Source organism: Anopheles coluzzii, chromosome 2 (genome assembly GCF_943734685.1).
Source record: "Anopheles coluzzii chromosome 2, AcolN3, whole genome shotgun sequence".
NCBI lineage: Eukaryota > Metazoa > Arthropoda > Insecta > Diptera > Culicidae > Anopheles > Anopheles coluzzii.
The window spans coordinates 8,799,151-8,813,469 of record NC_064670.1 but is presented as its reverse complement, the minus strand read 5'-3'; the positions used below and the strand labels follow the sequence as shown (position 1 = coordinate 8,813,469).

The following is a 14,319-nucleotide window of genomic DNA, read 5'->3' as shown; positions in this document are numbered from 1 at the left end:
TAACGTCACTAAGTATCATAAGTGTATTCTTTTTCAAAACTCTACAAATTGCGAATAAAAAAGAGGCACATTTGATGGATTTTATGGAACAAATCTGTTCATATCTCTTCCAAACAAAAAACCGAACATTTACTGAACGCCTGTGACAGCAACGCCTGCACGTATGCAATTTACTAATATATGACACTACTTCCCAACCAGCCGAATGCCATTTGCGGTGGTGCTGTGTTTAATCAAGCTCGTGTAACCAACCGCAACACCTACACCGACCACGCGTGGAACTAATTTGCACACCACAATTTATGGCACCATGACGATTAATTATTAATTACCCAACCATCTGTAAAGATTGCGAGAATCGCCACACACACACACACACACATGCAAGAAGAAAAAAACATCACCAAACACACCAACGCCTGGTTTTCAGGGGACGTCGGGCAAATCGAGATGTAAACGATCAGGCATCAGTAAAGCTTCCATCCCACGGGCTTGTGCAGTGATCGGGAGGTGAAAATAGCATCTGCCGCATCGCCAGAGAGAGAGAGAGAGAGAGTGTGTGTGTGAAGAAGCATAACCGATACCTTGACATTGACGCTTTAATGACGCTTAGCCAAAAATAGCAAGCTGCACGGGTGGATTGAAGGTTTCTCGGTGCCGTGCCGACTATGTTCGTGTCCGAAACGGTGGCGTTGTGACGTAGGCCCGCGCAGAGGAGGACACATGTTTCACTAGCACAACGGTTTTCACTAGCCTGCACTTGCACCGCGGTTTTTGGTGGAAAACTGTTCCTGTTCCGGTCTTATCATTTGCATTTTTAACATGATGCTTCAGTTCGAAGTAAATATGTGTGTGTGTGCGTGTGGTTAGTGATCACCGATGGGTGTAAATGTACGCATCAATCAACAGCTGAGTAACAGAAGGACCTTCTGTCTGTCTGTCGAAGTCTGTTGGCACTCGGGCATCATCTCCGTATCGTCGCAGTAACCATTGCTGACAGTTGACAGATGGTGCAAGACCAACTCATTCAAACAACACAACGAGACGTACCAGAACAATCTGGTTCCGTTCTTTTGTGGAGTCCACCTTTAGTGACGAAAGAGTGTGTTTGTTTTCTTTTCTTCCCTAGTAGACGTAGTAGATTGGTCCTCCAAAAAAACCGAACCTGGTTTCTCTGGCGCCAACGTGCGCCATAGTTCGGTAGTGTGTGGAAACATAGTGAATTGTTTGCGTGATTGTGCGGTACGGCGAACAGATCCTTGAGCTTGCTTCAGTGTGCGTTTGTCGTGAATGTCGTGAATTCGATTGTGATTGTGTGTGTGTGTGTGTGTCTGTGAGCGACACCACCCCTGCAGTGACAAGTGTTTGTTGGGTGTTTGCGAGTGCATGTGGGTGGAAGCAGTAGCGCTTGCTTGACCCCCTGCCCACTGCCGAGGCCGACATCATGCATTTGCATTTTGAGAAAAACTCCAACACAAGATGCGACTGCCCGATACTGTCACTGTCCTGGATGGGCAAGGTGCCGGATGACATACCGGAGGTAAGTGTTGTTCGTCTGCAGGTTTGATAGCATCCGTTAGTGGGCTACAATTTATAGCGTTATTTTATAGTGTCTGAATTGCACCCGAAATGTTATGATGATGGTTGATGGCTGAGGTGTCTGTAACAATTTTCGTGTAGATTCCTTTTTCCAGGCGGTACTCCTGAAGAGTGGTTGCATGCTTTGAGTGCTCCAAACGGTGCTGACACCAGCCTGTCTTGAACCATTCTGTGTGTGTTGTAAAGATGTTAAACGTGCTCAAGAGCAAAAAGCGAAAAGCTTTCTACCCGCTATGGCTTCACGAGCGAACGGACGAAAGCTTGGCGCTAATTGGACAAGTCATTACACAAGAGGATCTATGATCTAAGCATCTGGTCTGGCACAAGTCACCACGCCGGTACAGTTTTTGGAGCATAGAAAAGTACAATTCTCCCAAATTAATACCCCCCTTTAGAACAGAACACCCATCACAAAACGGAATGTTGCTGTGACCTAGGCCGGGGAGAGGGTAGGTTGATAAGAAGCACGTAGATTGCTTATCACGAGTGAAAGCAATGCTCGGTTCAGTCAGTAGTAACCCATCACCATGAACAGATCAGTGGTGTTTCTTTACTTTGCATTGTTTGCCATTGTCCCGTTTGCTGCCGGATTATGCAATGTCGGCTTGGGGAAGCGCGTTTTCGGTAAGTTGTGGAGTGTGAAGAGTGTTGTAAAACATGGTTACGAAATGGTTCTACTTTTGTGCCGACCGTTTTCAGGGGACGTGCTGCTCGAAACATTGAGCTTCAAAAACTCATCAACCACCGAACCGAAACAGTTATCACTGGTGATCAGCTACCAGCCTAATGCGCATCTTGGCGAACAGATAACCTACAGCAAGACGCAGGGATCTGTTGAGTGTACTCTTGTAATTCCACAGGCAAAAAACAAGAAAGGACTGTTTCTGACCATGACAAGCCAAAACAATGTTACGGAACTGTCGGCAACGTTGGAAATCTACGGATTCCGCCAAGGGCAGGCAGTGAGAGTTAATTGAGCGTCGCGAACTACCTCCAGCACTTAAGATTTCCATCCACTGTCAAGTAATGTGTGAACGTTGTGAAAGTAAAAGAACCTTTAAAACATAAACATGCTTAAGAAATTAAAAATGTTCTCTCTGATCACTCTTTTGCTTCGCTATTTTGTTGCTTTATATCATGTGTTTTGTCAGGGGCTTACAGAAACTTCACAATCTTGCAATAATTTTGAGACAATCAAATTTAGCAATGCGTAGCAGATGTTCCCTTCTTGTTGATAACGTATTGTATTGACACGTACGACCTCCCGGAGCAACTTAAAACATGCCCGCACAATCTATGCTTGACGAAAGTGGCTTCTAACCTCTCTTTTATTGTTAATTCTTCATCTTAGAAGTCGTGATTACAGGAGAATCAATTTTCCATGGATTAGTATCCTATCTCTTTCTAGAGGACGTCGTTGTCAATGTATCAATATGCCGCAAAGCATGTGCTTCAAAAGTGAGATGTGTATTTTTTTACTAATTCAGACTGCGACAGTATTGAAGTTGAAGTTTTCGTATCCTTACCAAGTTTAGCCAAAAGATCTTTGGTTGTATCTTAACCGTGTCCGAGATACTGAGAGTTTTGATCGTCTTTACTAAATATCTGAAATTCCCTAAACTTTAACGCGTTGTCCGATAATGTACGACTACAGAGCACAAGTAAACCTACATTATGTTGTTACAGTTTGTGTTCGTTTTCGTAATGTCTGTAACATCCAAGATAATTAAAGGAACCCCCTCTAGGGATGTCCTCTAGGGAAGTACAGTCGATGTGTAACCACACAGGTCTTACAGATCGAGACAACCACAATTCGACAGAAACGGTTCAAAAGCTTTTGTCGTAAGGCCTGACTGCCCCCGTCTCGGGCTACTAATCGGATTAAGCGATGATGTGGTAAAATGAGAAACTAATCGGAAGGGAGGCGACAGCAGACACATGTTTTTTCCTTCTGTTTTCGTAGGGATTATTACACGTTGTTTACCCACACCTTCGATTCAGACGTTCGTCTGTACGTGGCATTGAAAAATGCCTGTCTGCGTCAATGCTGAGTGGAAACAATATTCCCCTTCCTGCCTTTAACCTGTGTGGAGTTGCACTTGATTCGCTCTTTGACAGGAAATATACGTGCCTCTTGTATCCATCGCAAGATCTGATGGTAATGAGCAGCAAGTCTCGCCCTGTTTCCTGTGTGATGAGAAGAGTAAACAAATGCTCCCATAAATGGAAAACAGAAGTATTTCAGGCATATCCCTTTGCGCTTTGGTTTGAAGCTTGAAAGGGATGCAATAATGTGTAGGAATATTCTCAGGTACGCCGTCCCATCGCGCTACACCTTCTCCCCATTCGTGCACGATATGCACATTCGGTAGAGATTAATGATTACTTTGAAAACAGACTCACCCGAGACACTCGTTATGAGTCCGTTTTTTCACCCCGTTTTCCCTCGTTATAACGAAGTAATCCTTAACGCTCAAGAGCGTCGGCACTGATACGCGCGACTGCACTCGAAAGACCCCGGAGTACACGCTCAGCAACCACCACGACAGTTGGGGCACTTTTGTTTACCCTCAGACTCAGACTTTTGCACGAAACCGCCCTAACGTACGGTACACGTTCCTCCTACGTCAACCACGGGGGAGACCATGCGGAGTGCGGTCAGGTGGAACGAAAATCTCAACCATTTGGCCCCGCTCGGTGGGCGTGCAAATTAGGAAAATTATTCGGCAACTTTCCGCAGCGACCGTGCACAAACCGTCCGGAAATGCTTGCCCGAGAAAGGTTGTTCCGGAATGTGCCAGCAGCAGCGGGATGGCAGGCAGCACGCTAAGCAAACAGAATACCATTGCCGTTTGACATACGTCCTCGAATACGTGTCGGCTCCAAAAAGGAGGCGGGAAATGATGACGTTGATTAAATTGGGTGTGTGTGTTGTGAAGATTGTGTATGTTGGGGTTGCAATGATAGCGATAGCGAATAGCGGAGCATGCAGCATTTGCATTTCATCGAGTTGCGTAGAGTGCATCTCACCACCAGCATCATCATCATCATCGCCACCCAGTATGTTGGTGGTAAACAATGACACCGGCTAGACATGTAATGAATGCGAACCACTCGTGTCGAAGCGACGAACGCCGGTGTGCATGGGGTTATGAAACGTTTTAACGATTGTCACCGTTTGGGAGGGGACTTTCGTACTTCTTTCGTATTTTGGAACGTCAGCTTGCATAATGTATTATGCGCGTACAAATATAGTATGAAGGATGCGGAAGTGTATTGCTTGCGTAAGAAGGAGGAAAGCTTTTCAATTGCGCAAGAGGCAATGGCAATAGTCCTGCAGGCCTTTTAAGCCACTGCCGTACTTGTCCGTTTGGTGAAAATAGTACCAAATCTGGCAGATACATACCTGTTTAGCTTTTTTGTGGTTAGCTCATGTTTTCAGGAGTAGTTTTGACTTGTTTCTCAAATAATTTTGTGGAGTTCTAAGGTTATTAATTTACTACAAGTGACAAGGGGAATCCCTCTATAACCCTTACTTTATCTAGTCCATCACTTTGTGACTTTTTCAATGATTCGTATCGAGCTGTCAATTTCAATAAATGAGAACGTTTTTCCAGCATAAAGCACGGATGTCATTTATCGCCACCTAAGTTGAACACTCATGCATTATAAAGCAGACACTAACATTAGCAAGTACCCGTCATCCTGCCTACCTCTTGCGCACGTGCGCCAGCCAGTGCTCTCCGTTTCGATACCTTTACGAGGGACGATGTTTTCCCCCGATACGATCCTTACGAATGCACCCAGCGTTGTTACTAAGTTATCCATCACACCCTTGACTGATCATCAATTTGAAGCCATCGTCCTGCCCTGTGCAACACAACCAACAGCCCTGTGCTCGGTGGAACTTTCACGTACACTGCGCGCTGTAAATTATTTGCCATAAATTATTAAAATAGTATATCCACCCCTCGTCGTACACACATCCACACCTACACAATTTAGTCCGCACATGCACTTTCACGTGGCCACAGCAGTGGCGCTTAGCCCGGTCTCGTAACGATTTCAATTCAATTTACCAAACTGAGCTCAAGACGTTTGTGGCATTTGCTTCTGGCAAGACGGTTTCGTACTGTTTCTCTACTCTCACGTTTTCCTGCTCGACTTCTTACCGATTGGGCAACAAACGTCTGAACGCAGGGGGGGACGAGGTGTATCACATTTTCCATCCGATTTGCCTGCCGAATTACCAACCTACGGAAAGCGTTCACCAGCGGGCACAATCGGCACAGGACAGCAAACCGTACACGGAGTCATTACCGATTCCTGCATTGACAGCTCCCGGCGACCGGCGCCCGGTCTAGTCTGGCGTGTCCGGACGTGTGACAGAGGATTTACCTATACGTCTCGTAACAAATGCACCACGAACGGCGAAAGGAAACATACATTCGTGTCCATTCCCCGACTAGGCCGATTTGGGTATGCCGTACCAAGCATGAGCATTGAGGCTGGATTGGCATGAGCCAGTGTGGCATTCGCCAAACAAAAATCGTTACAATCCTGCCCCGGCAAAGTGCCTCGACTGTTGATTGCCCACTCTCCCCGCTACTTAATCCCGAGACTTTATGGACGCTTTACACACGTACCGTGATGGAGTCCCCACGCTTCCCGGGTTCGAATGGAATAACTTATTCAGCAGAGCCAGCTCCTTTACCATCATGCCACGTGGCTACGCCGGCGGTGTGGTGAAGTTATGCACCGTTCACCAGCAGCCATCGGGCGTCGTCGGACTAGTAAGTCTTTGGCGATGTGGTGCGAGAAGCCTGTTCCGCCGTTTGCAATCCTTTTTGATCGGAGCGGGCCGCTCGCTGAAGCTTGCGACGTTCAGTACAGCAGGAAAGAATCCATTACATCATCGCCACTCCTTGGGCTTCGGGTGTGCAGCGGCGTCAGTCCTTGAACAAGCAGGGCCCAAGTGCCAAAGCCCCACCGTCGTAGTGGTGGTTTACTGAGCAGGGTGTGTGTGTGTGTTGTGGTGCTGACTGCAAATGACTTGAAGTCGTGCATTTACGCTCGTGTTTGCGGCTTACACTCTGCCCGGAATCGGATGTAATGCTTTCATCGATTGCTTTCCACCGTGGTCGTGCGAAAGTTGGCGACTGTTGGCTAGAATGTCTGTTCCATTTTTATTCTCCGCCACCGGCCGGAAGAAAAGGAATGAAACCGCATTTGGATGCGGACGGTACTCGTGCTCGTTGAAGAGGACAATGCTGGCCAGAATACGGATAGGAAGGTGAGATCATCGTCTTTCTCCATCGAAGAAGCGTGTGTTTGAAAATGTCCTTGTCTATAAATGTCCCATCGTGTGACAAGGCGACAACTGTGACAACGTTCGCAATGAAGCCTGAGGCAGAGGGGGGGGGGGGGGGGTTGGAATGCCCCATAAAGCCCACACTTTCATGTTGGCGTGTGGGTGGAACGGGGACATCATATGGCTTTACGGGCAAAAACCGTTCCGCAAACAGGATTAACTCATGATTCATTCAATTATCTTCAACGCGAACCATTAAGATGATGGCGCGCTCGCGCGCTCTTGGGCTGATGGGCGGTGCTGCAGCAGAAAAATGCCCATAAAAAGCTTTATTACGTCATTATTTAAAACTTTCGACAAAATTCTTGCGCACAGAGCACCCAGCAGTAGTTCAGAAATAGCCACAATTTGAGGAAATTCTATTCATCTTCACCCAGTCACACTAATTGTCGCCTTCGCTTCCGCGAGAGAGTGTATCACCATACTTCCGAGGCCGCTAATTGGCATCTATCCTGTTGATAAATTATTCAAAAAATAGATCAAAGCACCAAGGAGACGCATTCGTCGGGGTTTGGCACTGGCAAAACAGCATGTTTGCTGTCGCAGCTCACCCCCGCCATAAGCCATCCTTTCCTTGTCCTTTTGGTTTGGGGCTTTTTTCCGGTTGGTTAATGAAAAATGAATTAACTCGCTGCCATTTTACCTTCCTCCGGAAACTCCCAACAACAGTGAAGCAACAATTTCAGCTCCTTCCATTCCCCCCCCAATTATCTACCATCAAACGGTGTGTGTGTTCGGGGGCTTGTTTGGCTCCTTTCCAATGGGGGATGTTCCAAATTAAATTTCTGTTTTTTTTTTTGTTGGCCCCTTAAACACCAACACGGACGATGAAACGATGAAAAATCAAGTTGACAACAACAGTCGAGGAAAACCTCCGAAACAACAGCGCACCATTCCCTCCACTTTTCCTTCCCTACATGCCGATATGCCATCTCGATATTGGCCACTGACTGAAAATCGGTAGGAGGCAGAAATTGGATACTCAATTCCAGATAAATGGGGGGGGGGGAGGACGAAGTTTCTGCAACTTAAAAGAGCACAACAACACATCATACACACACACACACACCTACATACTCTTCTCCATTTTGTGATGAACAGGTGGAAACCACACGGGCGGACACCCTTCGCTGCCGAGTAGGGCAATTTTCCGGCATCGGCATCTGGAGGCAAACGTGGGACGTGACTCGGATGATCGCGGGTGTGTGTCTAAAACAATCTTTCCGAAACTCGGGCACGCCGCTTTTACGCCTCGGGACATTGCTTCTCGTTTCCAGCAGCAGGATGGGATGGGCCGGGTTGGGTGTTTGTGTTAGCATATGCCGAACCCCGTCAGCCCGTGCAGGCCGTGTCGCGAAGGGTTGTTTCAGCACTTGCCCGCAGGGAAGTCGTGCAAATTGTTGCGGAAAGAAAGGGGGTTGGAGATTAATGGCGACGCAAGAAAAGATGCGAGAAGAAACGTACAGACTGGCTGTGTTATGTTTCTTATATGTTGCTTTTAGAGAATTGGAGAAGGATGCAGGGAACTTTAGAACTGGGAACCGACCGCTTAATGATTGACTGTAGGGGTAAATGTACATGAAACGCTCATTTGTTTCCTATTGTCAGTGTGAAGAATGTTACCGGGACATGTGCCTTTAAGCCAAGAGAATAATCAAAGCCAAAGCTCTCATTAGCAAGGGCGACGAATTACTGCTACATACCTTGTGAACGATTAGAGTGTTCATGCGCAACGCTTAATTCAACACATTGTAAGGCCAATTTCATCGTTCAAACGACACCTCTACATTTCTTTTCAATTGTTGTTGTTCAATTCAATTGTAACTCTGCCTGTATCACAAAGGTAAAGCTTTACCCACCAATGTCGGTTAAATATGTGCCAAACGTTGTGTTAATTGAGGTGCTGCTCTCTCCACTTCAACCACACTCCGAAGCCACCGCACGTTCGCACCGGTCCTCGCTTCCTCTCAAACCCTGCCAGCGAAAATGTAATTAAATTTCCATTCCACCTCGACAGCACTCGGGTAACGAGGTGATAATAAATTCAGCAAATTGAGCGAAATGTGTTCAATTAAACAGAGGAACCCGCACCCTCGCTGATTCATGCACCGATCGTTTCCACCGGTCCACAGAAATGGTAGGAAAGGATTGAACAGTAACCTCGCAGCTGCGCGTTTAGTATAAAACACAAAGAATGCGCCTCTACTAATGCTTATAGAGCTCCTACTCAGTGCAGGACATTTCCTTTGCTCGCTCAAGACACTTTTAACTTCTTATCGAATAGGAAATAAAAACGATCAAAAGAAAATATTTGAAGTTGAGCACTCAGGTAGCGACCAAGACGACTTCCGCAAGACTTTTACAGAACAAAAAAGGATTAATGGATTGGCGTAAAAAGTGTTTCCTTTATTTGTTTCTTTTTTTGTTCGTGCTCTGTTTGAAGTAACTCTCGAACAAACGTTATTGAATAAATGTCAAAAGCTGTTAGAACAGCTGATGGATTTGCCCGTACCGGTTTTCTTCTGGCCGAGGCCGAGGCCACAAAGTGGATGAAGCCATGGCAACCCTCGTTAATATTGCAACTTCCCTTCTCAAAATAGGTCAATTCATGTTGACAATGCCACGAAGCCGTTTTCACTACGCTGCTAGCTTCGGCACATCGGCACTGTTCGAAATTCCTTCCCAATATCCTTTGAGCCACCGAGAGAGAGAGAGAGAGCCAAGTTCGTCATCAATCTTGCAGTGTGTTTTTCTTTCCCGCCCCCAACCCTATTGCTCCAAAAACCCATTGAGTGAAAACTAGTTCCTTCCCTTCTGCTGCGCACAACCGTGGACGAACGAGATGAATCATCGAGCGCCATGCTTGTGTGCAGCAGCGTTTTTTGTTCCTTCCAAAAGACTCTTTGCGCGAAGCTAAGACGTTTCTGTCAGAAGGTTGGTCCTTCATTTTTTTTCTTCACTTTTATGTGTGCTCCTCTCTAGTCCGTTGATTTTCTCCGCATACGCCCTCGCCGGTCCCTGTTCGACGAATAAACGACATCGTTCTTGCGAGACGTTTGCTCGCGCGTCGCCTTACTGTCCGACTCCCTGGGCGCGCGCGGGGCCCAACTTCCGACAGTCGGCAGGGCAGGGCTGCCAGTGAGTGGTTTTGAGTTATGAAAACATAAACATCGTTTCGCCCTGATGAACTTTTCACTATTTTCACTCGTGCCCGCGTTACGGGCACGATTATTCGAGGACAGATTTGCTGTTCGCTGAATTTCCAATATGCGGTAAGAATGGGAGAATGGGGTTGTTGGGAGGGCCAGAAGAACTGAAGGACTTTCACTTTTTTCTTCACCCTGTGAACACGTTTCCTTCGACATTCGACACACTTTCGGAGGGGTTCTTCATCTTCTTTAAATGCTCCCAATTGTTACTTCCCATCCGCATCTCATTTGCTGTGCTTGTTGTTCCGTTTGCTCTGGCGGAAGATGGAATTGCAATACTATGTAGGGGAAATTTGCGATTAAATTGTTGTAGGAAGTGGTTCATTACATTGCGCTACACGAAATAGTCTTTAATGAAACTGAAAAAGTCGCCTTTTTCGCCCCCGGTTTGGGAAAAGAAGCTATGAAAATTATGTTCTCCAGCATTTAACATTTTAAATCCCTTGCCGATAGATAGATAAAGTAAGTTGTCTCCATATTTTATCGCACCAGAGATCTCGTACATTGTTGTCCTCGTATAAAATATTCAACCAACGCCCGCCCCCGCCGACGTAGTTGTAATGCTGCAACACTGTGACCATTTTCTAACTTTGCCGAGTCCCAAATGTAGTTATACGATCGGACACAACTGCAGCTGCTGCCTGGAATTTGCGGGAACTTCCCCGAACCACGGACGTACTACAATGTGCAGAGCAATACGAGCAATAACAGCCTGTGGCCGTCGATGGGACCGAGCATCATCGGCACAATGGCACTATTGTAGTAGCCACATTGTCTATTGCAACGCTTTTCCAACGGGAGCAACGCTGGTGCATCCGTGCAGCAATCCCTTAACGATTGCTGCGGTAGAGCTTCATTTTATCGCACTTTTGTTCGTTCGTTGTCCATTGCGCTAGGCAACAAAAAACTGCTTGACAGATTAAATGTCCCGCGGTCAGCGGAAAAGCGTTGCAACAATGCAATTGTATGGTCGAATTGCTTGAACAGAAGTTTGACTTGTTTTTTGCGACAAAAGAATATGTTTTTTTATAACAACTGAATTTTTCATTGCAATGCAGAGGAGTGCGAGAGGAAAAAAACACATCTCTAGAGCTTGTTCGTTTCTCCAGATAAACGGTTAAGCAGGATTACAGTGCGATTTTTATTATTCCGAGGTTTTATTTTTAATTCCAAACAAATAATGAAAGCCTTATAAATCATGCAATTGATTTATAATCAAGAAAATTACAACCGACATGGAAATACTCGAAGGCTATTTGCATGAAATGTGTTTCGAAATACTATGGAAATGTTTCATTCCGGCCCTTCCATTCCATCATGCAGTGAATAAATTTGTTGCTCACCAAACGACCGCCGGCCCGTTTTCATTTCCATCAATCGTCCATCATCATCATTCTCGGCAGCCTAAATTAAGATCCCAAGAGAGATCCCTCCCACCCGGGCACTGGAAACACCGAAAAAGGATTAACATCAGCAGAGCTTTATTCACCGATCACAGAATGTATGTATGTGGTTGTGGGATGGATTTTGGTAACGAGATTTCCCCTTGCTACATAATATGCTAAGCTGATTTTGTGTAAGTAGCCGGAATTCAGTCAAGTGTGCCGCTTACTGCTAAGCCTCTGCGGAGTGTGGTGCAATCGGGACGAATAGAAACAGAAATGTGATTGAAATGGTTTCTCCAAATTGAAGCACCCGATATGAATCCGATTACTCACTCATCCACGTTGCACAAAATTCAAAACAATCCAGCACTGATCCAGATAGCTGGATACATGGGGGCCAGTGCCCGTTTCGTTTGTTTGGCGTGACTAATTTCCTCCCAGGAGGATGTGGAGAAATTCCTGCGGTAAAGGTTATCTCACCGTTTACCGTATCTATTAGCGCAAATAACGATAGCCCTGATACGTGAACGATAAGATAAGTTCCTATCGTTTATGTCGTACATGCGACGGTACAATACGATGGATGGTAACATTAAATTCACTACCAGTCTGTATTGATCTGTAGCTTAGTGTAGTGCACAATGAAACTTTTACAAACGTCGCTCGCGTTGGCAGCCATTTTGCTGCTCGCGTACTCTACACCAGCAGTTTCCGCCTGCAGCTCTGGAATAGGTGTCCGTGTCAGAGGTGAGTGCCAGAAAGCATAATCCCAACAAAAATGGAGCGGCTTATCCATTTGCCCTTGTGTATGATTGCAGGTGATTATGTGCTGCACACGATTACGCTTACAAAACGGGCCGCTCAAGAGCCGGAGATGCTGAAGCTAGAGGTGGACTATAAAGCTAGTCCCCTGCTAAACCAACAGATCACCCTGACCAGCTTTCAGACCACATCCACGACTTCGTGCACATTCACGTTCCCTGTCATCAATAACTCCAAACACGTGGCGTCAACCATACAAAGCAATATACCGATTTCGGAGTTTGTTTTAACCGTGACAGTGTACGGGTTTAATTATGCTTAAAAGTGATTCAGAATAAAATGTATACATATCTGCTTGTGATATAAATTGGTTAAGATCTTATACGGATTAACATTATTTTAACGTTTAAAGTGTGTCTTGTTGTGTTATCAAAACTGTCCCGTGTTATGATAAGATTACTTTGATAGCGATTTCCAATTGAAGAACTGTTTATCAGTTGGATTACCTATACGTTGGTTTCCTATATATTTTTGGAGTACAACATCCAAAAGCCCTTTAGACAGTGATCCATTTATAAATCAATTCCATCAACTACTTAATCTTATCACGGAAATTGAAATCTTACAATGCATTCTCCACATCGTGCGCAATAAAGCCCACGCGATAGACTTCCTACTTCCTTGCTGAATTAAATATAGCTGCACTAGAACTTCTGAAAGCTTTTCAAAAGTTGTGCAATTACTAAAAGTTTCACCGTAATTGTTCGACACGATTTGCAATGCTACCAAGCGAACTACAAAATGTAGTCCAATTTCCTTTTTCTTTCCTTTCAAACGCGGCTCCCTCTTGGTCGCCACGTTCCCAACACTGCCGTCCGTCCCTTCACGATCGGTTCACCCGATTCACAAAGAGCAAGTTTTGCTGATTAAACATTAAATTTGAATCGTCTTGACTAACTCATCATGAATCGGAATGCCGCGATTGCTTTTTTACATTGGTAGGTGGGGCTGCGCACGGCGTCCCCGTATGTAGTTTGAAAAGCGCGTTATACGATTTGTTACGATTTGATCTTCATGAACTTGAACACGAGTTGCATTTCAAAAGCAATTTTAAAAGTGCTCCAGCACCACCGCCAAGAGTTCTGAGAGTGATGTAACGATTCTTCATTCGAGACAAAAACCACGACCTTGGCGCGCATTGGACGAGGTTTGTTCTTTTGCGGTGTACCGCGCGGTTCAAACAATGCACGTTCGTCGTCGTCGTCATCTTTGGTGTTTGCCTTTGCGGCAGTGCCTTCCCTTACGGCAGCCTCGTTTGACAATAGTTTATGATAGTTTCACACTGTCGTTCCCCTTTCCGCAAGGACCAATCGTAGAGGGCAAGACCTTGCGATACTCTATTTCACATATACTACTGCTTATCCTGCCAATGGGTCCAATCTTTCTCGGAGACATATGGGCAAATGTGGGCAAAGTCCTTGGGACGAATGGCCTTTTATTCATACGTGAAGTTATGCGATCCGTTGTATTGCTCGCGTGCTATACATAGGACTGTTTCTAACCCTTCCGTAAACTAGGCAGACGGCAACTGGGCAACCGAGTGTGTGTGTGCGCGCGCTCGTGCACAAGGATACAGCTTTCGAGCGATTGTCCCCGTTTTTTTTGCTCATCATCACCTTTACCCGATCCTCACTACGGACAAATGCGCCTTACGTTTACTTTATCTAAGTGGTTTCTGCAATAAGCATTTAAACACAGAGCTCCAAACGTGTGTGTATGTGGTACAAAATGCGGGAAAGGGAGATCTGCTGTGGGTAGAAGAGGCTCATGGAGTAAATCACGAAATTTTCACACGCTTCGCTGACCTCGACATTCTCGTCCTCTCACACGAGCACACCGCGCTCGGTGTGTGTACGGGGTTTCCGTTGACACGCTGCCAGTAAAATGAAAGAAATAGAACCAACCAACCAACCACGATGTACTACTGCTACTA

General features: G+C 45.8%; 3 protein-coding genes across 5 annotated transcripts in view; all 3 read left to right on the top strand.

The window, feature by feature from the left end:
* LOC120961712 (uncharacterized) overlaps nucleotides 1-14,319 on the top strand; it is a 35,402-nt gene that overhangs the window by 6,023 nt on the left and 15,060 nt on the right. For 2 of the 3 annotated variants that reach the window (XM_040385703.2, XM_040385699.2), the window contains exon 2: nucleotides 1,130-1,540. In XM_040385703.2, coding sequence (XP_040241637.2) covers nucleotides 1,445-1,540 — 96 coding nt within the window. In that variant the 5' untranslated portion in view covers nucleotides 1,130-1,444. The remainder of the gene's footprint in view (nucleotides 1-1,129; nucleotides 1,541-14,319) is intronic. The other variant, XM_040385700.2, reaches the window with a different exon arrangement.
* LOC120961719 (uncharacterized) lies at nucleotides 2,087-2,660 on the top strand. Its single transcript, XM_040385712.2, has 2 exons — nucleotides 2,087-2,223; nucleotides 2,299-2,660. Exons 1-2 carry the CDS (start codon nucleotides 2,127-2,129, stop codon nucleotides 2,574-2,576), a joined length of 375 nt encoding a protein of 124 aa, XP_040241646.2. The 5' UTR covers nucleotides 2,087-2,126; the 3' UTR covers nucleotides 2,577-2,660.
* Nucleotides 12,153-12,701, top strand: LOC120961720 (uncharacterized). Its single transcript, XM_040385713.2, has 2 exons — nucleotides 12,153-12,311; nucleotides 12,383-12,701. Exons 1-2 carry the CDS (start codon nucleotides 12,206-12,208, stop codon nucleotides 12,646-12,648), a joined length of 372 nt encoding a protein of 123 aa, XP_040241647.2. The 5' UTR covers nucleotides 12,153-12,205; the 3' UTR covers nucleotides 12,649-12,701.